This window comes from Gouania willdenowi, chromosome 5 (assembly GCF_900634775.1).
Source record: "Gouania willdenowi chromosome 5, fGouWil2.1, whole genome shotgun sequence".
Classification (NCBI taxonomy): domain Eukaryota; kingdom Metazoa; phylum Chordata; class Actinopteri; order Blenniiformes; family Gobiesocidae; genus Gouania; species Gouania willdenowi.
In genome coordinates, this window is record NC_041048.1 from 19,584,584 (window position 1) to 19,610,026 (window position 25,443).

The 25,443-nt window shown below is 38.4% G+C and overlaps 1 protein-coding gene across 1 annotated transcript in view; it reads right to left on the reverse strand.

Annotated features, from left to right (window-relative positions):
* Positions 1 to 2,302: 2,302 nt before the first annotated feature.
* The window catches only part of tex264a (testis expressed 264, ER-phagy receptor a), a 90,217-nt gene continuing 67,076 nt past the window's right edge, over positions 2,303 to 25,443 (reverse strand). The window contains exons 3-4 of the mRNA XM_028446857.1: positions 18,204 to 18,375; positions 2,303 to 3,578 (exon numbers count right to left, since the gene is read on the reverse strand). Of these exons, the coding sequence (XP_028302658.1) occupies positions 3,214 to 3,578; positions 18,204 to 18,375 (537 nt within the window). The 3' untranslated portion in view covers positions 2,303 to 3,213. The remainder of the gene's footprint in view (positions 3,579 to 18,203; positions 18,376 to 25,443) is intronic.

Here is a 25,443-nt window from a genome sequence, read left to right on the forward strand (position 1 = left end):
GCTCAACTAGACACTCTGATGTTCTATCTCTCTATCCTGGTCTGTTGGTCCTTCTGTCCACTAACCTCAACCAGTCGACGCAGATGGCTGCCACCTCTGAACTTGGTTCTGCTGAAGATTTCCTCCTGTTAAAGGGGAGTTGTTTCTTCCCTCTGTCGCTAAAAAGTTGTTCATGTGGATCTTGTTGGATTTTCTTTCTTATTGTGAATTTTATATTTTAATAAGCGCATTGAGATGACTTTGTTGTAAATTGCGCTATACAAATAAAGCTGAATTGAATGAATTGTTCTGAAAGATGCTCACCACATTATACAATGTGTAGCTCTTCTTAAGGTGACTGTGATGAGTGTGAACTAGGGTTGAAGTGGACTGTGCCTCCCTTTCATTCTGGCTGAATAAGCAGCTTTTTTAAGGCCATTTTGATGAATAGCTTTTGCAAGAGAAGGTCATCCTTCTCGAACACTCTGCTCATCATAAAGCATCTTCAGCAGCTGTTTTTCTAGCAATCCAGAGATTTGTTCTGAACCAGCGTCTGTGTCCAAACTATAAACACACTGACCATCTTTCTTGCCCATAGGAGTGAATGAGTGTTTGAATGTGTAGCTCTGTCTAGGGTGTACCCCTAGTACCCCACCTTCCACACAGACCCATATCAATCACAGGATGATGCGGCTCCAGGAAATTGAGCAGTAAAAGTCCTTTTAGATGCCAGATAGTGTTCTAGCCCAGTGTTTCTCAAATGGGGGTACATGTACCCCAATGGATGCGCGATGGCACTACACTGGGTACTTGAGAAAGAAAGAGTAGAGTTAGTTCCAAACTATAGAAATAAATCTGTTCAAGAGCCATAAAGCAGTGTTTTTCAACCTTGGGGTCCCAGGGTCGCCAAGAGTTTAAATGTGGTCGCCTGAAATTTCTCAAAATTTAAATGGATTTTTGAAAATTTTTTTTTTTTTTTTTCAATTAAGACACATTATTTTAAACAACTGTAATTCTATACTTTCACTTTGTGAATCTATTTAAATGTATATCTAAGCTCAAACATGATCAAAAACTAATTCTAGAAAAAAAAAATATATCTTTGTGGTCAACCAAATTTCTTGGTATCAAAATGGGGTCACGATCCAAAGAAGGTTGGAAACCACTGCACGAAATCCACCTATTTACAAAATGAGATTCTTTCAAGTGTGTTATCACTCATTTATTCCACCATTATGCTCTATAGTTGTTTTTAAATAGCTTTCTAAGCAAAATGTTGTAGTCAGACAAAGGGGGTACCTGGATTCAATAATAAGAAAAATGGGGTACTTGAGCCAAAAAACATTTGAGAACTACTGTTCGAGCCCCTAGTTTGCAGTGTGGATTACTGATCCCAGAAAACAAAAATTTGTTTTCTAAAATGTTCCTGCTGGTTTTTGTTCTTTTTGTAATTTTTTTTTAAACAATAAAACAGTGTTACTGTCCAAAAATTCATACCTAAAAGCTGATATCCGGAGTTTGTGAGAAATCTATGTTTATGTATGATTCTTTTGAAATGCAAAAAAATACTGTACCTAACTAGTCTTTTACTGTGGTCTACTGGTTATTCATATAGATTAATGTATATACAGAAAGTCCTGCCTTCATTAATAGACCCCTATACAAATGCAAGAAAGCACTGGCTTCGCCCAGCCAATAGGCTTTGACTTCCTGGAGTGGGCAACTGTCAATCAAAGTGAATGGGCGTGCACTGTCACAACAGCAAACAGGTATCACTGAGCCATGGAGGAGCGCTCAGAAACTCCAGTTACCCATTCCACGATTGCCAACGTATAAAGCTTCTACTAAAAAAGAAAAGAAAAGTCCGGGTACAAAGCTTGTGGATAAACGTCTTCATGACCGCAACAGAATTTATCTCAGAGCTGCTTCTCAAAGGTGGAGGGACTTTCTGCTTTTAAAAGGATTCCGAACGGACCAGGATTTTGAGACATTTCTCATGGACATGTAATAAACATGTTTTAATCAAAAGTAATGGCACTCTAACAATAAATGTGTAGTTTTTGTGGTTATGCAACTTTGTTATGTTTTGCAATGCGCGTGCACAAACGTAGAGGCGTAGCTTCTGGTAGATTGGCAGAGGCAGGGGAGGAAGTAGAGCTGTTGAGGGCGGGACATCGAGACGTTCTCTCAGAAACTCTGGATAGCAGCAAGCTAAATAATAATTTATTATTGACTTATTACCAGTGTTGAGTCACGCTGTCACAGAAGTGGATAAAACCTCATCTGCAGTAAAGCTCAGCACCCAGCAATCTTTACAAACTTGAAAATGTGTCAATTTTTAATCAGACATCCAAACAGAAACATTTGCTTATCTGATGCACAGGTTAAACATGTTCAACTGAAAACTGTAATACACACAGAAACAGGGCAGGAACACAACAATATACCGTTCACTCACAGTACCTGCAAACCTGTCAACTAGTCTCTGATAGTGAATTTTTATTTTGGCAACAATGTGAAAAGGAGGACAGTGGTTTCACGATTCACATAAAGGAAAAAAGAAAAGAACAAACTGCTTTTTTATCTGAAAGCATTTTGACAACACAAATGTTAAAGTGGCCGCAGAGGGAGAAAGCTGTGTTGTAAATCCTAGTCCTGGATATTTGTAAGCATTTTTACATCATTGCATTTATTTTATATCCCATTTCTTATTCAGAATCCCTCTGTGGAAATACTACAAATGATTACATTCACCAATGTTTTGCACAGCAGCACTTCTTGCACGGTTACATGATCTACACGCCACAGGTGATGCACAGGACAACACAAGGACAAACCATCAACTGTGAGATATTAACAAACTAATGGTCCTTCATTGGAAAAAATACAGAGCTCCATAAATCAGATATGTTGGTTCTTTTAATATTGATCCTAAACAGAACTATTGAAAAGAAAGGTGACGATCTAAACTAAATGGATTTATTGACATAAATCAATTTCTCCTTGTACTTGAGATGGAGCCCCGAGGCCTGGTCTGTTTTCTGCCCTGCCAAACAATCAGCTTCTATTTTTAAAAACAGATTACAAAAAAAAAGTACAGGCTTCAAAAGGAGATTTAAAAGACGCAAATCTTGGTCATGGCATAAACAGCTTTAGATCCACCAACAAGATTACATGAGAGAAAACCAGCAACAGCACAGCTGAGAGCGCCTTTAGCATAGCAGTGCTGCACGGCTACATCCGTTCTCCCTCCTGCACTACTTCTTCATCCCCTGAGGACTCCTTCTTCTCCACCACAGCTGCTCTTGCCCCATCTTCACCTTCTTTAATGTCTTCCTTTTCTGCATCTTCCTTCTCCTCCTTCTGTTCTGCTCCCTCCTGATCCATGTCGAGCTCTTCAAAAGAAGAGCCGCTGCCCACGGAGACATTGGAGTCTCTATCGCTGTGGTCCCTATGCTTGTCTTCGTTTGCATCCATCACGTCTCTTAGAGGCAGGGAGGAGGCCAGCGAGGCGGCTGTGGACGCAGCCAGGGAAGTCTCTCTGCTGTCCCACGGCACACCACCGCTCACTGAGCTCACATCACTGTGGGAATCTGCACCTGCAAAAATACAGAAAGAACATTTTATTACGAGAAATCACTTAAAGGAAAATAGGTACCATCCACTTAAGGGCGATATAAGAGACATTCCTGCCTTACGACATCGAGGCACATGACACAGATCCATGGGTAATTAAGTCGACAATAACTTAAACTAACACTTTTCATAGAGGACTCTTTATTGTGTGACTTATTTGTGATGGGAACGTAAATTAAATTAAACAAGATCTCTGTTCATTATCAACTGGCACGTAGGGGTGTCCTGAACTAATTTCTAAGAACTAAGTTTGATTTAAAACAAAACTAAAAGACCAAAATGTGACTTTAACTAAATCCAGTCTTTAGTGAGTGAGTAAGACTAAAATAAAATTTAAAAATATTGTCAAAATTAACACTGCACAGACCAGTACTTTTGGTACCTGGGTAATTCTTTGTGAACATATGTGGGCTTACTCTGGTTTTTTCCCACAGTCTCCAAACATCTGTGTTCATTGGGTTTTTAAAGCTTTAGTGAAGGTAGGTGTGTGTGTGTGTGTGTGTGTGTGTGTGTGTGTGTGTGTGTGTGTGTGTGTGTGTGTGTGTGTGTGTGTGGGACTGGCAATCGGTCAGGGTGTACTCCTCTCTATCCTCAATGTCATCTAGAATGTGGTCAGGCAGACCCCTGAGAGTGTAAAGGACACAGAGTGTCGAGAAGATGACTGAATGTGACAGAATATGATTGCTGTTAGAGGAGGTCTTTGAAATGGGACCATCCGATTAACCAATCGGACAGTTTACCACCAATCACCAGTGCTAAACTTGTAAATCATCAGGTCTCGGGGAAAAACGCGGAGTGTTGTTCCGGCACTAAGAGAGACACAAAAATGTCACGGAATAAATTTTTTAAAGCGCTTTTTGCTAACTAAATGGGCCAATAATATCACGTGAACACAAACAACCAATCAGCATTAAAGAAGCACGGACAATCGCCTGTTATAGAGCATCCGTCTCTCACTCTCTGAGTGACAACTGTCAAAATCTGCTGTGTTTCAGCAACAAGAACAGCGCAAAATCACCGCTAATTTAGCCACAACGGTCAATAAACTTTCAGAACACAAAAATACAAAATATTTACAAACTTTTACCCCGATAACATAAGGCCACAATGCAGAGCAGAAAATAAAATGACAAAAAAAAAGGCATGAAGAACTTTGTGTCCCAGCAACTTTTCAACATATTTAACAGCCGAGGCCTGCGTTGGCTTTCAGTAGTAGTAGCAGCTCATCTTGAGTCCACCCTGAGTCCTCCTCATGTCTACTGGATAGGTGCAGGACAGGTGTGCTAGTCGCTAAGCTAACTATCAGATTCAAATTTCAGATTTTTTTTGTTTTTCCAATTAATTCACAGATCCATGGGTAAATAAGTCGACAATAACTTAAACTTAACTAAAACTTTTCATAGACGACTCTTTATTGAGTGACTTATTTGTGATGGGAATGTAAATTAAATTAAACAAGATCTCTGTTCATTATCAACTGGCATGTTGGGGTGTCACGATTCGATACTGATATTGGATATCGGTCCGATATCAGCCAGAAAACGAATATCGGATTTTATCGCACTGCATCTCAAATCTCCAATATATATTATATTATATTTATTCAATTGTAGAATACTGTAGATATTATGTTGAAGGTTAAAATGTATGTAACCAATTGGTTAATAATAAATGGGTCAGTTTTTCTCATACCTACTGTTGCTGACTATTGTTCTCTGTTTGAGTAACATCACTTGATAAAGGCTTTTCTAACATTCCACACTACAAAATAAGTAATTATAATTTTTTCTATTAAAGGAAAAAATTAAAAAAAACAGTAACAAAAGTATGTATGATTCATGCTGATATCGGATCAATATCGGTATCGGCCGATACACAAGGCTGCAATATCAGCGTCTTATCGAAAATGAAAAAGTTGTATCGGGACATCCCTAATTTTCTACCGTCTTCAGCGCTAACAGAGAAAAATTTTTTGTGCAAAATCACCCTCGTAGCGTGGGGGCGTGGCTTGACTTTCCTCTCTCTTCCTCACATTCGCACTGTCTACATTCAATTTTGTGTTTACAATGAAATTTCCAGTGATTTCAACTCAATAAAAGACAAAGCTGTCCAAATATAATACTTGAAAATTTAATTAAACACCTAAAAGTGAAAAAGGGGTTGGAATTTAATGAATTTGCCTGTCAAAATCTGGGGGTGCGGGATGCTGCTTCGGCAAGATTCAGCCCAAATTAGGCTCTGCCAGTCACACCCCTGGGGCCAATCATCTTTAATAAATCAGTTAATATATTAAGAAGCAATAACACCAGGCTCCGTATTAAAGCGTGTCAAATATGACGCAAGACGGTGAAGATATGAGTTTGTTCATTTACATACTCCACCAGCCTTTGATCTAAGATGATAAATGAATGTTGGCCAAATGAAACATCCCTAGTCACTTTGAATTCAGCTGCTGTAGATCACAATAAGTTTACCTACAAGCAAAGCCCAAAGGAACAATATCATTACTCTCAGAGAGAGCATCTATATCTGCCCGGTCCTGCTTTAGCTGTAGTTAGAACTTATATTACTGTATACTGTACTCTGGCTTCGTTTAAAGCATCCTCACAGAGGACTCGCTGCGCTCTGCAGCCCATACTCATAGAGTTAAGATCAACCATGAATGGAGATTTCCTCACCCACATGATCAGGTGCTAATGCCTTCTGTCTAAACATGATAATAACTAGACTTTGATCTACGATCCACTGTCACCCAAGAGACATTGGTTATCTCCCTTGCTGTTGTGCGTCAGGGTTTTTGTGTAAGTGGAGCAAACAGAAACACACGCACACATCTACTGTGGGTCAGTGTGCAGATGTGGACAGCTGCAAAAGGTGAAAGTACTTAGATAATGGTTATTTCATGAAATTTTCTCAAATGTATGTTACAGATTAAAGAAATAAGGGCATAGAATATTCTGATGACTATACCCTAACATTCAACCATTAGTTTACGACCCATATATTGGGAGGTCTGCCAATTAACATAAAAAAAAATAAAGTTTGATGTTATTATTTATTCACACAATAAACACGTAAGTGAAAAATAGTTCAACTGATTATTTGTCCTATAAATCCAACAAATGTGTCGCTCCCGAGTGTTAGCATCTTACCTTGACCACAATTGCTATAAACAAGTCAAGTTTGTCAAAGATTGATTTCCAAAGTTAGTCTGAGTTAGTCCCTATAAAACTATAGGAGAAAACATACGTTAAGTGATTGCTGTGATGGTTCCTCAACTTTGATAAATTTGACTTTGTAGCAGTGAAAAAATGGCCACCTACTTGGAAAATAATTATCACCTCCACCAAGGAGGCATTTATTAATTTGTCTGTTAGCAGGATTTGGTCCAAAGTACGTCACAGGTTTTGACAAAATTTTAAACAGCTAGACTTTAAGTCATTGAAGATTCCAAAACATTATGGACGGGATTCAGATCAATATACTGATTCTGGATCAGTTTCAAAAATAAAAAAAAATAAATTACTATCTCTCTTATACAACAAAATTAAAATTGACTGATATTTATTTAATTTAACTAAGGTATGTTGGGTTGGTTTTTCAAATACCCCATTGAGTTTCAACCAGGTTGGATACAGCTTGCACATTTAATCCTGATTTTATAGATAAAAGACACATTCAAGTATAAGAAAATACAAACAAAATCATAGCTCTGACTCTGTCAGTAAGGCTAGAACCCTTTCTTAATACAGTACCTCCTCATCGAGGGACCATCAGGAGGTTCTGACCTGAGGCTCTGGGGTGCGTGGTAGGGTTTGAGTACACAGGAGTCTGTCCATGTAGGGCTCGAAAGGTCAGAATTAGGATTGTTGTTAATGGGAATAGAAATGACCTACAAGCCTTTTAAGTGTGAATGATCAATGTACCATGATCAGGATCACTGATGCCGATTACTGCCAATATCTGGCAAAGAGGAGATTTGGTGCTTGGCTCAGGTTTGCGCTCTAAAGGGCAAATTTACTAAAGGTTTAGGGATATTAAAACGTGTGCAAACATCACTCCACACGCTGATAAGGGGTACAAACTACAGAAAATCAGGATTGTGTGTCCACTGTGTGTCACAATGGGCCCACAATCCATTTAGTGCATTTCCCTCTGATGAATATGTAAAGTAGGTGGATCTCATAAGGAGTGCAAAAAAATGGGAGGAGGAAATGCAAATAAATTAATGCAGTGGGCGCAATGCAATTCATCAAATCTGGAACTGTTTGCGGTGACTGTTTCAGTGCTGAAAATAGTACGAAACACAGGCAGGTGCAAACTAACACACAGAGATCTGCTCCAGTAAATGTTGACACAAAACACAGCGGAGATGGAAAAAAGGCTCCAGTTAATCTTACTAGTATAAGAAAATAATTCAAAGCAATAGTCAATATTAACGCCTGGAGTCCGGTACGTGTGTCCGCTGTGGTGCAGGGAGTCGCTGTGCTCCAGGCTGCTGCTCCGGACGCACCGCTCCAGTGAGCTCCTGTGTCTTTCTCTCCATATCTTGATCATCAAACTCTCATGTCACATTAATGACAGGCCAGAATCAGCGGATCAGCTGTGCAATTTAAGCAACGATGGAACAGTGTTCACATCTTGAGTGTGCGTGACACAGCGCTGCTCAGGTGCTCAGACCTGCTGGATGATGTTTTCCATGGACTGATAAGAGCAAAGTTACAGTCCTGACGGAGCAGACACAAAAAAATAACATTAGGTTTTAAAGTTTATTAAACAGCATTTTGATTTGTTTATTTTGTTTTCTACATTATTGAATGTTTGTGCAGCAGACAGAGAAGTCCACCTGACTCTAATTTCACTTCTTTAAATGTCATTTTGTGCTTCTGAGCACTCACCTCTCCACGTAAATGAGCAAAATGTTCATTTAAATAGGGTGGTCTCAACCATGTTTATACGCACACCTATAAGTGCCGCAATGTTAGTGAATTCCCCACAGCAGGTGAGCAAACAGCACAAACAAAGGATTTAGGGACGCACCTGGTTTACCACCCTTAATTTCAAATCTTAGTGAATCTGCCCTTAAGTGTTCTTCTACATTCAAAGTACTTTAAAGTTATTTTCACTTCATTTCAAAATAAATGTGTTTGCTGCACAAAATCTGTTGTGACTTGACTCTCCCCAATGATTCTCAAATACATCAGTCCACATTGTTCCACAGTCTATTATCACACTCTAAATAAGTCCAATCTGCACATCTTAGTGTGTGTGAGGTAAATGTGCCATCAGGGATCCAGATACAATAAACAAGGAGTTGCTGAGCCACTTGCTGAGGTCATTCATTCATTTTCTTTCATTTGATATTCAGCAATCCAATTATCACAATACAGCTCATGTGAACCACTGTGCTCTTTATAGTCCCTACATGTGCGTCCATTTAGGACATCAGGATGTTTATTTATGGGCTTGCTGATGAGCTAGCATGTCCAAACACAGCCTGTGGGAGCAGTGTCCTGTTGATGTCATCTAACAAGCTTATACTGCTTCAAAACACAAACAAGTGGGTTTGTCTAATGATTTGCATGTTGCAGTGAAAAGGTTTTGCTCAAAGAAGTGTACAAAAAAGACATTTGATGGGAAATAATGAGTATATTTAGGGTAATTGTGCAAACAGCCCCCAAAGGAAGAGTCTCAGCGGGCTTGACAACTTTTACCTTCTCTGCAATTACAAACAAGTCCTGAAATTGGCCCTGTGGGTGAAGCATCTTAAAAGTCTGTTGGATAGCTTTCGACTAAATTAGTTGTTAAAATGGGCCCAATGGGATTATTAGTGGAGAATCAAAGTCTCCTCTGCTCGAAAGAGTGGAGAGGGTTTTAAGAAGGTAATTAGACAAACAGGGCAGAGGCATGCTGAGGGCTTAAAGTATGAGTGTAAAGGGATGGAATAATCATATGATAAGATATTTATATCCAGAGGGTAAGGTGTGGTTCAATGCAGGGATCAATATTCATCGAAAAATAATCCTGATTCACTCCACTGAATGTCTTCTAATCTGAGATACACAGGTTATTATTGTTAGATTATCTCCGAAGGTGATTGTGTGAACAATAAGAAATGTGTCAGAAGGACACTATGACTGCTTTTAGGCTCCAAGGTTGGGGGGCAAATTCTTTCTGAACCTAGTTTACATGTTCTCCCCCCCAAGCATGGGTATTTTAAAAATTAAATTTCACTTAATTGATCAAACAATGTGTGGACTTTAAAGGTCCCATGTCATGTTATTTTTCATCCATCTCCATTTGTTCTAAGAACCCCAAAAACATAGTATTTGAGGTTTATTTTTCCCAAACTCACCTGTTTTCCAGAGTTTTAGCCTCAGAAAAGTCACTTTCTGAGCAACTCTACACAAACAGGCTGATTTGCGGCCTACTTATGCATATTCATGAGTGGGCGTGTCTATAGACTGGACACTGATTTCCTCCTCCCCGCATGGTGACGTAGAGCCAGAGGACGGCCCACCCTCCTCCCACCCACTCCGTAGCTGAGCTCATGCTGCTTTATAAACACGAGACAGAGCGTGGGGGCGGGGCATTTGCCGGTACATACATAGACTGTAGAAAATACATACATAGCACTGCGCAAAGGACGCTGAAATGCTCACCTTTGTGGGCGTGTAAATCACGACAGAGAGCTTCCTGGAGGCGCGGCTTCTCCAGCTCAGTGCCGCGTCAAATTTGTCATTAAAGTGGGAACGTGTCATCAAATTGGAGCGAAGTGTTTGGGCTCACCCTGCAGTAAGAAAGGAGCAAATCACCCTCTAACTAACCATTGAGGGAATCAATGATAAAAACATTTTGGGCATGTGTATGAAGCCCTAATAGCACTTTTATGATGTTTAAAGCACAGAAAAGTTGATTTAGCTTAACTTGGGCCCTTTAAATGATTTGATTTCAAATGTGATCTGCGGCTCATTAAATGTCTCAGTATTGGTATCACAACACTGATTGTTCCTTCCTGAATACAGCCAATGGTGCATCAGGGTGAGACAGAGTTTTTGTCGGAGCACAAATGTAGAAGGTTTAAAAGAGAATTGTTTCAGCAGTGAAAGCACTCAATCGAAAATCTCCCACACTCCTCCTAATCCCGATCATCCAACCAAACTGAGCAATCCGAGACACGGAGAAGTCACCAGAATGAGATCCAGAGTGATTTGTAGAGATAGATGAAACAACCTATCACTGGAGCATTCGACTGATCAGGACTTCATGGTAGGACAACCTCGCAAAAAACAATTTTCACCACAAAAAAAAGCAATTTCCTGAGACTTGGCCAAAAGTCATCTCAACCACTTTAAGACCACAGAGAGCCCAAAGCCTTGAGGGTAGTGGAACCAATATTGAGAAATTAGGGGTGCAATTCTTGTTTCCACCAAAAAACAGGAACTGAGAATTTCCTGATGAATTATTGTGCGGTCAAACTCTAGATATCTTTATGCTGAGGGGATTTAAATAATTCCCAATAAATTGAGGGCCTTGGGTCGGTCTGAAGGTTTACATTTCAAGGTTGATAGAGCAACACACCAAGAAAAAACTAGAGAGAATCCAGAAAAACCATCACAGAGTTGGACGGAAGCCCCAGGAACAAGTACCTCAGGCTGACTGAGCATCTCTGGGGAGCTCAAATTACTGCTGCGCATCCAGTGTCGTCAATCTTCCCACTTATTTGAGCCTGGTTAACTTTGTCAGGGTAAAGGGGAAAACTCAAGAGTAAGGCTTCCAACAGTGAGGGATTTAAAACTTTTACTTCAATAGTGTTTGAGCACAACTCTCCAAATAAAAACATCTTCTTTGTACGCTGCACAGCAGATTGTGTTAGATGGTAATAAATTATAAAAATGAGTATGGTATTTGATAATCAAAATCTAATATTTACAGCGGTGCACAAAACCTCTTTGGTCCAGTTGTTGCTTGACGCTCATGTTTTCCATAACCAGCTCACAGGAGGAACTGAATAAAAAAAACTGAATAAACAGAAAACAAATAGAAGCAACACAAATACATGTCTGTTCTTTAAAGCCCTAGAGAATATGAATCTCTTTAATGAAATGGATGAAAACTAAATGTACAATCCTCTGAAAACCAAATGAAATGACAGCTTTTTAAGCACTGACAACAGTTATTAAATTAAAGCACTGAACTGTTTGTTTTCCTACAGAATGTCATCATAATCATCATAATCATCATCATCATCATCGTCCACACTCTCCATCTGACGGTCTTCCTCTATTTAAAAAACTGTAGAAGATTAAGACTCCCAAATAGCTCCCCATTTTTGTGTAGCTTACGTTAATTATTACTAAATTATCCATATTTTTAAAAATAAGAAAAAAGTAAGTGCTCAACAAATTGTCATAAAAACCAAAAATCGTATTTAAAACTAAATATTGTATTGTTACATTTTACCATTTTGAAGAGGACTAAAGAAGTTAAACTGAATTCACCTTATTATATCTAAATTTGAGCCAGCTCACTGGACATCTCTGAAAAATCAGAAATTTAATTTTTGTCTGAATAAATATCTCCATCCTCTCGGGTCTCTCTCCCTCCCGTACTGTTCAGTGTGCTGCGTCTGTAGCCCCACCCCATCTATAGCCTCATCAAAAAAGCCAAAGATTACATTTCAATCTAAAATTTAGAGCAGCCAAAGCAGAAAATGGTACAATAATAGCATTCTAATGATCTAAAAATGGGGCACAAAAGGATAATGTAAATAGGTAATTTAATTTAGATAATTAAAGAAAAAGCTCAAACAGGTATCCTTGATGTTTTAATTTAAAATATCTTGTTGTTAATGGTAAATTGACAGATTTGCTGTTAAATGCTGCAAGGTTTTACAAAGAAAGTGAAGTTTAGTGAACTTAAGTCACACAAACTGGTGCCTTCGCCACTGAGGGACGATTTTAGACACAGCGAGCTGTTGCAAATCAAAAATTATTCAATCATTTCAAGAACCTGAAAACCAGTCGGAGGTGTTGATCGACCTCCAAACTCTAATTAGGCATCTCTTGGCAGTGCTTGACTAGCAAGTTGATGAAGGCTCGACTTCACAGTTTGACGAGGACTTGGTTCTCAATTTTATTTCTTGATTTTGAATATCTTCCAGAAAATAAAAGCTAACTCAGCCCCCATTTTTTTTAATTGTAATGTTATATGTTATAAAATATGTAGTTATCTGATTTTTTAATCAGAAAATTTAAGCTACTGTGAAGTTGCTGTTGTACTTTTGCTTAAACCTGGGTTAAACCTTTGAGGACAATCACAGCAATAAAGTTGCACTTTTGACAATATATCTGATGTCTGCAGTCATTTTTAAGTGCATTGAAAACAATTATTGAAAATCAAATTGAAACTCGAATTTATCTTTAAAAAATCAGAGATTTTTTTCTAGGCAAAATCGGCCAGCCCTAAACTAAGGTAATCACCTTTTGGCATTGGTTTATTTTTAATTAAATAAGCACAACAGTTGTATGGCATGTAACCTACACTGTCCCCAAAGCAAACCCTGTTTCGCTATATGTTACATAAAAGGTGCAGATATTTAAATGCCTCTGATGTGACTGTCCATGATGTGACCCTTTTTCATTTTATAATAAAAAAACCATCTGGCCCTTGCAATATTTGATGCAGGGGAAGTGTGTATTTTACCATTAGGGACTAATGTGCCGCCACATTTTCTGGATTTCTGCAGGCTAATAAGCCACTGCTTAGTCTCCCAGCAGCACTGAAGAAATGATCAAACTAAAAAGTTATTCAATCACCTCTTGGCAACAGGCTCTGGCTGAGTTAGTGGTATTTGCTTTACAGGTGAGCCTTGGAACACCACTCGTCCCAACACGTGTTTTAATAGCGGCACACAGTGCGTTTCTGTTGTAAATCAATTTTAATGTACAATTTCATTTTTGAATTTGAAACGTCCCCATCAGTTCAGTCAAGCTAATAAATTCACCACATGTTGCTGACATTGCTTCAGAAAGTCCAAGCCAGCAATGGAGCACAAAAACTGAAAAAAATTGTGCTACAAGTTAAATAGTCGAGACAATCCCATCTGTCTATGTGGTTTAAAACCTTTACAAAACAACTTTGAAACTTACTTTCAAAGACTGGCATATACACTGAACAACAAAAATAAACACAACAGTTATGTTTCTGCTCCTATTTTTCATGAGCTGAACTCAAAGATCTAAAACATTTTCTATATACACAAAAGACCAATTTCTCACAAATATTGTTAACAAATCTGTCTAAATCTGTGTTAGTGAGCACTTCTCCTTTGCAGAGATAATCCATTCCACCTCACAGGTGTGGCACATCAAGATGCTGATTAGACAGCATGATTATTGCACAGGTGTGCCTCAGGGTGGCCACAATAAAAGGCCACTCTAAAAATGTTCAGTTTAATCACAGCACAATGCCACAGATGTTGCAGGTTCTGAGGGAGCGTGTAAATGGCATGCTGACTGCAGGAATGTCCACCAGAGCTGTTGCCCAGGAATTGAATGTTCATTTCTCTACCATAAGCCATCTCCAAAGGCATTTCAGAGAATTTGGCAGTACATCCAACCGGCCTCACAACGGCAGACCACGTATAACAACACCAGCCCAGGACCTCCACATCCAGCATGTTCACCTCCATGATGGTCTGAGACCAGCCACACGGACAGCTGCTGTAACAATTAGTTTGCAGAACCAAAGAATTTCTGACACTGTCTCAGGAAAAATCTACATTCGTTGTCCACATCGGGGTCTCGACCTGACTGCAGTTTGTCATCGTTATCGACTTGAGTGGGCAAATGTTCACATTTGATGGCTTCTGGCACGTTGGAGAGTTGTTCTATTCACGTTTTTTTACTGTTGACAGACAGCGTGTGTGGCATCGTGTGGGTGAGCGGTTTGCTGATGTGGATGGAGTGGCCCATGGTGGCTGTGGGGTATGGTATGGGCAGGCGTATGTTAGGGACAACAAACACAGTTGCGTTTAATTGATGGCATTTTGAATGCACAGAGATACCGTAACAAGATCCTGAGGCCCATTGTTGTGCCATTCATCCACAACCATCTCCTTGTGTTGCAGCATGATAATGCACAGCCCCATGTTACAAGGATCTGTACACAGTTCCTGGAAGCTGAAAACATCCCAGTTCTTGAATGGCCAGCATACTCACCAAACATGTTACCCATTGAGCATGTTTGGGATGCTTTGGATCGGCGTATACGACAGTGTGTTCCAGTTCCTGACAACAATATCCAGCAACTTGTCACAGCCATTGAAGAGGAGTGGACCAACATTCAACATTCCACAGGCCACAATCATCAACCTGATCAACTCTATGCCAAGGAGATGTGTTGTACTGGGTGAGGTAAATAGTGGTCACACCAGATACTGACTAGTTCTCTGACCCCTCCCCCCCAGACCCCTACCAATAAAGCAAAACTGCACATTTCAGGGTGGCCTTTTATTGTGGCCACCCTGAGGCACACATGTGCAATAATCATGCTGTCTAATCAGCATCTTGATGTGGCACACCTGTGAGGTGGGATGGATTATCTTTGCAAAGGAGAAGTTCTCACTAACACAGATTTGTGAACAATATTTGTGAGAAATAGGTCAGCTCATGAAAAATGGGAGCAAAAACAAAACAAAAAAAAAACAGTCTTCAGTGTATTTTTGTAGATTCTCCCAACCAACAATAAACAAACACATTATTGTTGTTTTTAATTATAGTCCTATTTTGTTACAGCTGCCAAACAAATAGATGATTCTGATGTACGATTTTGCACGATTTTATGCATGAACATTTCTCAGATTTTCTTTTTTCTTTACATTTTGTACTGCTTTTTTTCCATGTTTTCTTTCATATAGTTTCAATTATCAGTAGACAACGCAAGAATGTGTGTTGGAGCTACTTTGGACAAATATAAAACTGTTATTGTGTACAACACTGTATACATAAGAAATGTGCCAGACACCGTGCTGCATCACACATGTAAGTATAAGAGAGTGTAGTTAAGTACCCATCACGGAGACACTGACATAGCTATATGCAACAGCACAACATCACTAAAAGTGTCTGAGGTGAACAAAATGGCAGCGACCATGTCTGCCGGGCCACTGGGTTTTATCTACTTCTGTATGCTTTACAAAAATGTTTTAAAAAAAGTTAGCTGACTAAAGCTCTAGAATGAAATGGTCCTTTTTATAGAGCTTGCAATTAAAATTCACTACAGGTACCCTTTAATATGGGAAATGCTACAAACCTGTCAGGTAGTTCAAACCTTCAAACTTCATTAAAGATTTGTTGAAGAGATAAAAAAAAGTCAAGCTAGAAGCAGAAAGATCCTCGTGTGTAATCCCCACCATATCCCACAATAGCACACCCATCTATCCTTTCTACAAAAGATTTGTTTGCTTACAAAGTCGATAGTGCCAAGAGACCGACCAACACATCCATCTAGTTTCAAAGAGTAACTGCAGCAGAAAAGATGCCATGCTTGAAGACACATACTTGTAATGACAGAGCAATTACAGAGTCTCACGTTTCAGTCGTCCTCGGTGATGAAGGGCAGCAGAGGAGTCAGCGTGGTGTCACACCAAATTATAGAGAACACATTTCTCCAGGCTGACATAAGTTACAGCCTAAATGAAGCGGAAGCCTTTGTGCTTATCAACATGCTTCATTACATTGCACAGAGACGAGAGGACAGAATAACCCCAAAAATCAAGTACCATGTTCTGTTTTAAGACATTCTGCTGCCTCTGAGGGTCCACTAATAAGGTGTTCACTGAGTAAGACATACAGTAAGGCCACTACAACCGGACAACATAGAGGCGGCAACATAAAAATGTATATACAGTAAGTTGAATGAGAATAAGAGTGAATACAAAGACTACACAATGTTGTGTACTGGGCTGGCCCTGAAAAACGCACTGCCAAGGTACTAAAATGATTTTGTATAAATTGCTTATAAAATAGAACCAAAACGATGGTTGTTGTTTTGGTTTGTGGTAGGACTGGGTATACCGTGGGTATACCGGTTCATACCAAATACCGGTATATATTTTCGTTATGATATGAATTTTTAATTTATTTTTTTTAAAGTTTATTTTTTGTTTTCAAAGTGTATGGACACGTGTTATTTGTTTATTGGATTATGTTAGGTTTAGGGTTATAATCTCAGCATGGGGGTAAACTCAGACCGTGACACTGGTGTATTTGATTACACAACTTTCGTAACGTTGCGCTGCGCTGTGTTTCAGATCGGACCCTTTTCAACGATGCACTTCTAAATAGGACGGTAAACAGTAGCGCTCTGGTGTTAGTTGTGGTGTAAATCATATGTGTGAATCAATAAGAAAGACACAATTAAAAGCTCTGAAGCTGCATGTCAGCATGTGCCTGCGTGCGCATGCCTCTGTTACAGGAGAACACTCACGGACACGGAGGCACGGTTAGCTTAGCATGTCGACAGTTCGGCAGTAATACACAAAAAGAGAGAGCAAAAGATCGCAATTTGTAATTCCTATAACACGGAAATAAGTCCTGGTGGAGCTGCAAACAAAATGCTACCTTATTCATCATAAGAAACCACCACACCACTGAGAATGCAGCATTTGAAGCTAGAAATCAAGCTAATGCTAAAGTTAAGCTAGTGCGGCAAAGAGCCATTGGGCTGCTGTTGCAAACTTGTATTACTACTAGTGTGGAATTATTCTACAATATTCACTTATCATGACAGTAAAATAGACCATCCTAAGTCAATCTACTGCAGTAATTCATCTCTCAACCAGTAGAAAATGCTGTGAACACCTGATTATGCATGAAAAAAAATAGTAAACAATGCAAAACTGCACAATAGTTCTTTTTCTTTTTAAAAGTGCAACTGAAAATGTATTTTGTGCCTTAATAATTGGATTTAAAAAAAAAAACCGTCTGCACTGTATTTCCGTCAGATATTTGTTTGGACCAGCAGAGGGCGCTGGTAACCCAGTGGTCAGTTGGGATGCAGCTATTCTGTGCAGTGAAGAAGAGATGCTACGCTAGCAGACAGAGCTAATAGAAAAACCTGACTTTTACAGATATTCACGTAATATTACAGCTATTCTTTCGGTGCTAAAGGGGTAAGGAATCATTTATGAACATGAGTATAAGGCGGCCAGAAAGAACGTAGTAGCAGATTCCGCCCGCTGCCTCAACATTTGGACAAGAGAAGGATAAATATATAGCGCCCTCTGCTGTTTAAAAAAAGTACTGCGATTAAATTTTCAGAAAATTGATATGAACCGTGATACCTATGAATCGATTTTTAACTGCCTTACGATTAATCATTACATCCCTATGTGAAACAGTTAAAATTTTGAAAAATACCAGGATATACATTTTTGGTCATACCACCTAGCCCTAGTTTGTGGTGTTTGAGACTTTCTGGTGCTCCCCTTGTTGAATGTGTTTGAGTAAAAACATTAACACCAATATGATAAAGCTACTGGTGCTTCCCTGGAGATCATCATCAGTAAAGGTGGTTAATCATACCTGTAATGTCAGTTCCCCGGTCCTCATCCGAGTCTTCTTCTTTCACGTCTGTTTTCACCTCCTCTTTCATTTCAGGCACAAAGAAGTCCGTCTGACGAGACAGTGGCACCATATAATCGATGTAGTCAGAGTTACAGATCTCAATGTAAGGAAATGCACTCAGCTTCCTCTCCTGTTGGAATGAAAAAGAAAACAAAATATATATTAAATTAAAGTGAATTAAGAAATGAGAATGTCCCAAATAAGATGAAAACTTCTGAAGCTGCACCTATCTATCAAAATAGAACAATATCAGTTATATTTCCAAAGTTATTAGAAATGGAAGAAATTAGTTGTTTAAACCCTTGGTAAGAAATTGCTTTCTGCAGATTGCATTTGTCTGCTGTACATCTGATACAGACATACACTTGTCCATTGCCAGGTTGTCTCTGCGGATCCTTGTAAGTGAAAGCAGTGTGGGTGCAGTTTGCAATGGTCTGAGGGAAAGAGACGGCGCAAAGAGGAGTTTGTGTGAGAGGCAGACAGTTAGGGAAGAAAAAAAGGAAAGTGGCAACTCTTAAATCAAATATTTTAGCGCAAAATGTGGTTTAAAATAAAACTTTTATCCATATTAACCATATAGTCTTTTTCTAGGGCACGCTGTAGTGTACTGGTTATCCGACTCGCACCAAGAAGGTCCAGGGTTCAAGCCCTGGGGTGATAGTATGCTCTGAAGTGCAGCCTTAACAAAGGAATGACAAACTCACCCCTACACTAATACACTTTATTGTACTGTGTTTTATGTTTTCATGTTTCTAATGATAAAAACCAAAACATATGCTTTAATACACAATTTGATTTCTACTACAAAATGAGACATAGCCTTAACACAATCAAAAATGTCTCATAATTAGTTCAAACATATGATGCATTTATGTGATGTCACGCCAAAAGCATCTTTATTAAATGTACGAAACTCCCATGACTCGTCCAAAATGTATTTGCTGATGTAAAACTATGCCTTTCACTTATTAATGTGAATACAGTCACTAAGTCCATTAATGTTGCATTATCCTCCACATCGATGTGTGCAGATTTGCGCTGCCCAGTAGTGTGTGTGAGTTTATAAATATTATACAGTTTTTTTCCTTTAAAGGGGACATTAGCCTTGCATAATTTGGCTTTATGCTTTCATATAAGTTCTCAAGGGCTTGCAAAAGAAGAAAGCTTACTGATGAGCAATCACAGTATAGCTGGAGCAAGCATGGGGAGAGGGGCAAAGGGAGGGGTGCATATAGGCCAGCCTCGGCAATGACAGAGGAATGAATTAAGAGCGAGGAAAAAAGCAGTGATTTCTCTAACAAACAGATGGACTCGAGCATTAAAAGTATTGAGATTAACAGTTGATTAGTACAATTGATTGATTTGTGTCACTGTTGGGGATCTTTAGAGTCCACGCTGTTTCTGGGTTTGAGTCTGTACCTTTTGCTGTGGTTAATGGTGTTTCCGGGAATTCATCAGTAAATCAATCCACCTGAATGCTTTAAGCGTGCATGTTTATGGTACTTAGCAGCAGTAGAAGCCTTATATGTATAGATATACTGTATATATCAAAGGGAAACAGTTTACCTGGATTGTCAGGTTTGTTTCCCTGTGGGCTTTAATAAACAGCATTAATAAGTTGTTTTTCTGATTACAATAGCTATTATTACTACCAATCACTGTTTATAAGTAGTGTGTCCATTCCTTTTTGGAAAAAGAAATTACAAAACTAAGCACGTAATTAACACATTTGGTGGTTTCACTTCAGATATTTTTCGGCCATATTCTTTCAAACTACAGATCTCATAATAATAATTCATATTAAATTGAACAACTCTCACTATTTGAAAGGTTGTACCTCACACTGCTGTGCATGCCACAGATAGTGATTAGAGTGTAACATTCCTTTCTCTATAAAGTTGAATCTGCAACGTTGTCATGACTGCAGAGAAGAAAAAAAAAACCATTGTTGGCTGTGAGGGAAATAAAGAGTCAAAATAACAAGTTGGATGGTCTAACCTAACAGCAGTAACCTGGCTCATTTTCCCATGGGCCCATTGTGATCTTGACTGATTGATTGGTTTTAATCTAAGCCTTGCAAAAAAACATAAAGACTGCAGGAGCGAGTATGAATCACCTGGCTGCTACACACACAAACTCCAGCCTCGGGGCTGCCTATGCAGATGAGTGCCCGTACCCTTGAACCTGCGTGGATAATGAGCAGGGAATTCAAGACAAAGAAAGCCACTTTGCTTCGTGCATGCACCACACTAGCGCGCACACGCTATAATGATACTGTAAAAGATCAGGCTACCTATGAGAACTATGTCTTCCAATGTGGAAGAGCTGCTCACACCATATGACTAGTGAGTCAAATCTTACCATGTCTTACTTGAACCTGCTGGAGACATAAAGTTTTTATCAGATAAATCCATCGTGTGGATCACTTGTTAAAAAAAGATGTTAAAGGTGTAAATTTCCACTTTGAACATTTATTGATGTTGTTGGAAAAGAGTCATGCATTGCATTGTGGGATGTGGAGTCTCGTAGATGGATGTATAGAAGTGTTTTTTACTTCAGTCTTACCATGATTTCTTGTGTTTGTCCCAAAAACTCTGCCAAAGTGACTTACCAACACATTTCTGCTGTTTTCACAAACTGAACGTTTTGGCAAAACAACAGCAGGTGTTTATTTTGAAGTTTACACAGAAAGATCCAGATCCAGCCAAAAATGAATGTTTCATGAAGTGAGGTGAGGTGAAATATCACAGGAAATATCAGGAACAAACTAAATCACTGTCCTCCTTGAACTCACAGTAAGAATGAAGTAAAAACACTTCTATGAATCCGTCTACGGCAGAGGTCCCCAACCCCCGGGCCGCAGACCGGTACCAGTCAGTGGATCAATTGGTACCGGGTCCCACAGAAAGAATACATACCTTATTATTTCTGTTTTCTTTATTATCCGAGAACGTTGTTTTATTTTGGAAAATTACCGGATTCTCTCTGCTATATCTGTATAACTGTCTTGTTGCAGAGAAACAAGCTCAAGGCTCCCACGTTATGGTGAGTTTTATTTTTCATTTTTTTCATGCACTTTATATTTGTTTTTGTGGCGTGTTTTATGTTGAAAGCATGTTTAACCTTGATGCTGCTAATAAAGTTGTATACAGTTGATTCGCGTTTAATATTATATTTAGAAAATGAGAGTTTTTTTGGTGTTTTTTTGCCACACCTTAAAGGTCAGTCAGTGAAAATATTGTCTGACATTAAACTGGTTCGTGGGGCAAAAAAAATTGGGGAAATGTCAAAAAGCGTGTTTATAGTGGAGATAGAAAAAAACTTTCGAGCAGCAATTTAAACCTTTTACATTTGACCTTTATTTTTTTGAGTAAATGATCTTCACTTTATGATCCCTGAGGCCTACACTATGAATTTATCTCTGGCAGCTTTCAGAGATTTTTGAATGAAAATATAAATCAGTTCATTTGTTATTATATTCTAGATCAGGTAAGCCCAATCATAGACATAATATACGTAGACACCGCATCGACTGTGGAGGGACACATCAACAGCGCCGCCATCTTGGACCGGTGGTGTGGAGGCAGCGGTGCATGGTCATTACAACAGAAAGAGATATTTCTCAATCTCTGAGTAGAATTATTCGTTGAATTTTGAACCAATTTCCAAGCTGTTGAAATTTTTTAAAACGTCACACATGTAGCTACGATACAAAGTGCTTGTATATATTTAAAATGCTGGTTTTACCACTCAACACTTAATCTCCACACCCACATCCTTGAATATTTCAGTTCTTTGGCTACAATAATTAATGATGATGATATAATAGTAATGGTGAAATTAATAATAGTGATGATTATAATAATAATAATAATAATAATAATAATATCAATAACAAAAAAATATAGGAATCCAGTAACTATAATACAATAATAAAAACAATAATATTAATAATAAACCATATTTATTGATGATAATAATAATGTAATATGAGAAGTATTAATAATAATAAATACAATAATATGAGAATATATAACAATAACAATAATACAGTAGTAGTACAATTATACAATAATAATTGTCAAATGCAATGTAAAGCCTTAAACAATGTCAATAAAGAGCTGAGCACATCTGAACGTTTTGTGGGTTCCTTTTGTTCTATTTCTACCTATCTATCCATCTATCTAGCATGTCTGACGTTTGTTACAAACAAACTCTGTGAAAATTGCTTGAGAATTGTGTGATTTATAACAACTTTAATAGTGTAAACAAATCATTCCTCTATAGATGTAATGCACTGTAGGAGTGATTGACACCGGTCCAAGATGGCCGCCCTGTTGACGCACCGCTCTAGTGGGCGGGGCAGTCTTTGTGGCGTCTACGTATGATGTCTATGAGCCCAATGATTTCCTACATGTGGTCTACTGTTGCAACATAAGAAAGCATTAAGAGGCATCACATTCATGCAATGAAACTAGACAGACACAGACTACAACGGATAATCAGGACTGGAGAAAAGATCATTGGTGTGGATCTGTCCTCCATCCACCTGTCCAGGGTCAGGAAACGGGCAGGTAACATCACTGCAGACCCCTCACACAATCTGTTCAAACTCCTCCCCTCCGGCAGACACTACAGGTCACTGTACGCCAAAACTACCCGCCATAAAAACAGTTTATTCCCCCAGGCTGTCACTCTGATCAACACTAAACAGTCAAAGAGTGTCAGTCCTGTTTCTGTGAAATAACCCTGGAACTAAACATAACAACCCTGGAACTAAACACATAACAACCCTGGATCAATATGTCACTGTGAATGTTCATGTACATACTGTTTAATTTAAATGTTCACCTGCACTACTCATTATCTCATTATTATTATTATTATTATTATTATTATATTATTATTATTATTATTATTATTATTATTATTATTATTATATTATTATTATTATTATTATTATTATCTTATCTTGTCATTGTTATCTTGTTATATTATTTTATTTAGTTTTGCACATATTAGTCTAACTACTGTTTATATTTATGTTTATTTTTTTTTCTAGTTAATTGTTATTATTTAATGTTTACACTATTGGAGAGAGCACAGTTCACCAAGTCAAATTCCTCGTGTGTATAACTTACATAACTTGGCCAATAAAGTTGATTCTATTCTAATATCTGTGGCTAAAATGCACTCCCTGCTTTACGTTTAACCTTCCCTATGAAATCATTCCGAACATGTTTAAATTTATACAATAATGCTTTAATTTCCTTTTATAGAAAATGTAATATCTTAGTCCTCAGTCACAATACACAATGTTTTAAGTATATTCAAATCACCTTAGAGGGAGATCATGAAAAAGTTGAATGAATGTCGTATCTGTAATGTATCAGACAATAACATAGGGAAAGAAACCAAAGCCATGGGTAAAAGCATGATTTCTGTCTAAAGTGTTCTAGATCACTTATAGAGCACTATACTCTCCTCTACACCAGGATATATCCCTTCATGGCTGACCTGAAGAAAAAAAGCAGTAATTTGATAGTAAATCATTAAAACGGCCACAATTTCTTTTTATCGCCACAGATCGCAAACCCTCTGAGGAGCAGTTTATTTGTAATTGTTACAGATCAAATGATTTTCATTATCTTTGAGTCTTCAAGCGATACAGTTTAAACTGTTTGTAGGGCTGAGGTAAAAGGAGGAGCATTCTGTTTTCTTTTGAGGATCCCGTGCCCATATTGGTCCCACACTGACACTCGGCTCCCATCTGAGGCTCTTGATAGCTGTTTGCATACAACACCAAAGGCCTTGATAGTCTAGTAAAACCAGGCCAGAGCAACTAATGAGTATACAAAGAAGAAGAACAAGCGAGGACACCAATTGTGACCTAGACAGTGGAGCTCAGGTCAGAAGAAGCAGCTAAAAATGGGCTGTATGAGAATGAGCTGCTCTACCTGAACTAACTGTAGCTGCTGGGTTTACACTAGAAACCAAACACTTATAAAAAGAAACAAGAAAAAGAGGATTACTTAACTGTCATTACATTTTGCATAGACGCACATACGGTACATTAATTCTATGCTATGGTTTTTATCTATCCCTGAGTAGCACCGTGGGCAGCCACTGTAGAGCATGGGAGAATTTAAAGGTTGAATGGTATTGCTAAACACGACAAGAGATGATCTCCCCTACCCTACGCAGTTCATCTCAAACATGCTTACAAGCCTTCTTCTCAAACTAATAAGCCTGTGTGCCGAAGAATATTTTGTTTCTCCCTGTAAGTGCATTGTTTGCGGCACTCTACCAGGTAAACAATGCAGACAGCAGGGATGGGGCCAATTGTAATTGCAATTGCATAATTGATATTTAATTACAATCACAATTGAAAACATCTGTTGCTGTTGTATTCATAATTGAATTGTAATTGGATTCAGATAACTGACTTTGTAATTGTAATTAGCATGGAAAATCTATAAAATTTTTTAATTAAAACGCAAAACTGGGGAACCATGTACAAGTTTGATGGCTTACACTCATGTAGTTAACAATTATTACATTTGTATCATATCAAGTTTTCCCACTACATTTAATTTCTATTGAGGATCATTTTATCTTTTTTTAAAAAAATACATTGAAATCGAGAGGTATACTGATAGAGAAAAGGCTGATTAATACCTATATTTTAATTGATTAGGAAGCCTAACAAGGTAACCAAGAGATGAGAAACAAATTGGGTGATGGACAATTTTTTTAGTGTATTTTATAGCTGATTTAAGACATGGGTCAAAACTGACCGGTTATCATAAAAGATGCTAACAGAAAGGATAGGTTTCTACAAAGTATCTTAGCTGGTCCTAGGCTTCAGTTGTTCCTGAAATCTGTTGGAGTCGCTCTCCCAGTTTGAGATCTCCGCTCTGAGTGCTCCTACTACCACGTTGACCATGTGGGCTTAAAGAGTGACTAAACCATGAAGTTTTGGCTAACATGACATCTAGGCTGGAAATGTAAAAAAAAATGCCTTGATTATGGGCGGGTCTCCTGGACGAGTTAAGACACGCCCAATCTATACTATAAAATCTCCAAAGAACAATCTAGGCTATGCTAATAGCTACTCAATACTCACAATACCTCCTTATTCACAATTCTCTAAATCCAGCCTACTCGGTACAGATTGAAGAGTTGACAGTTGTTGCAC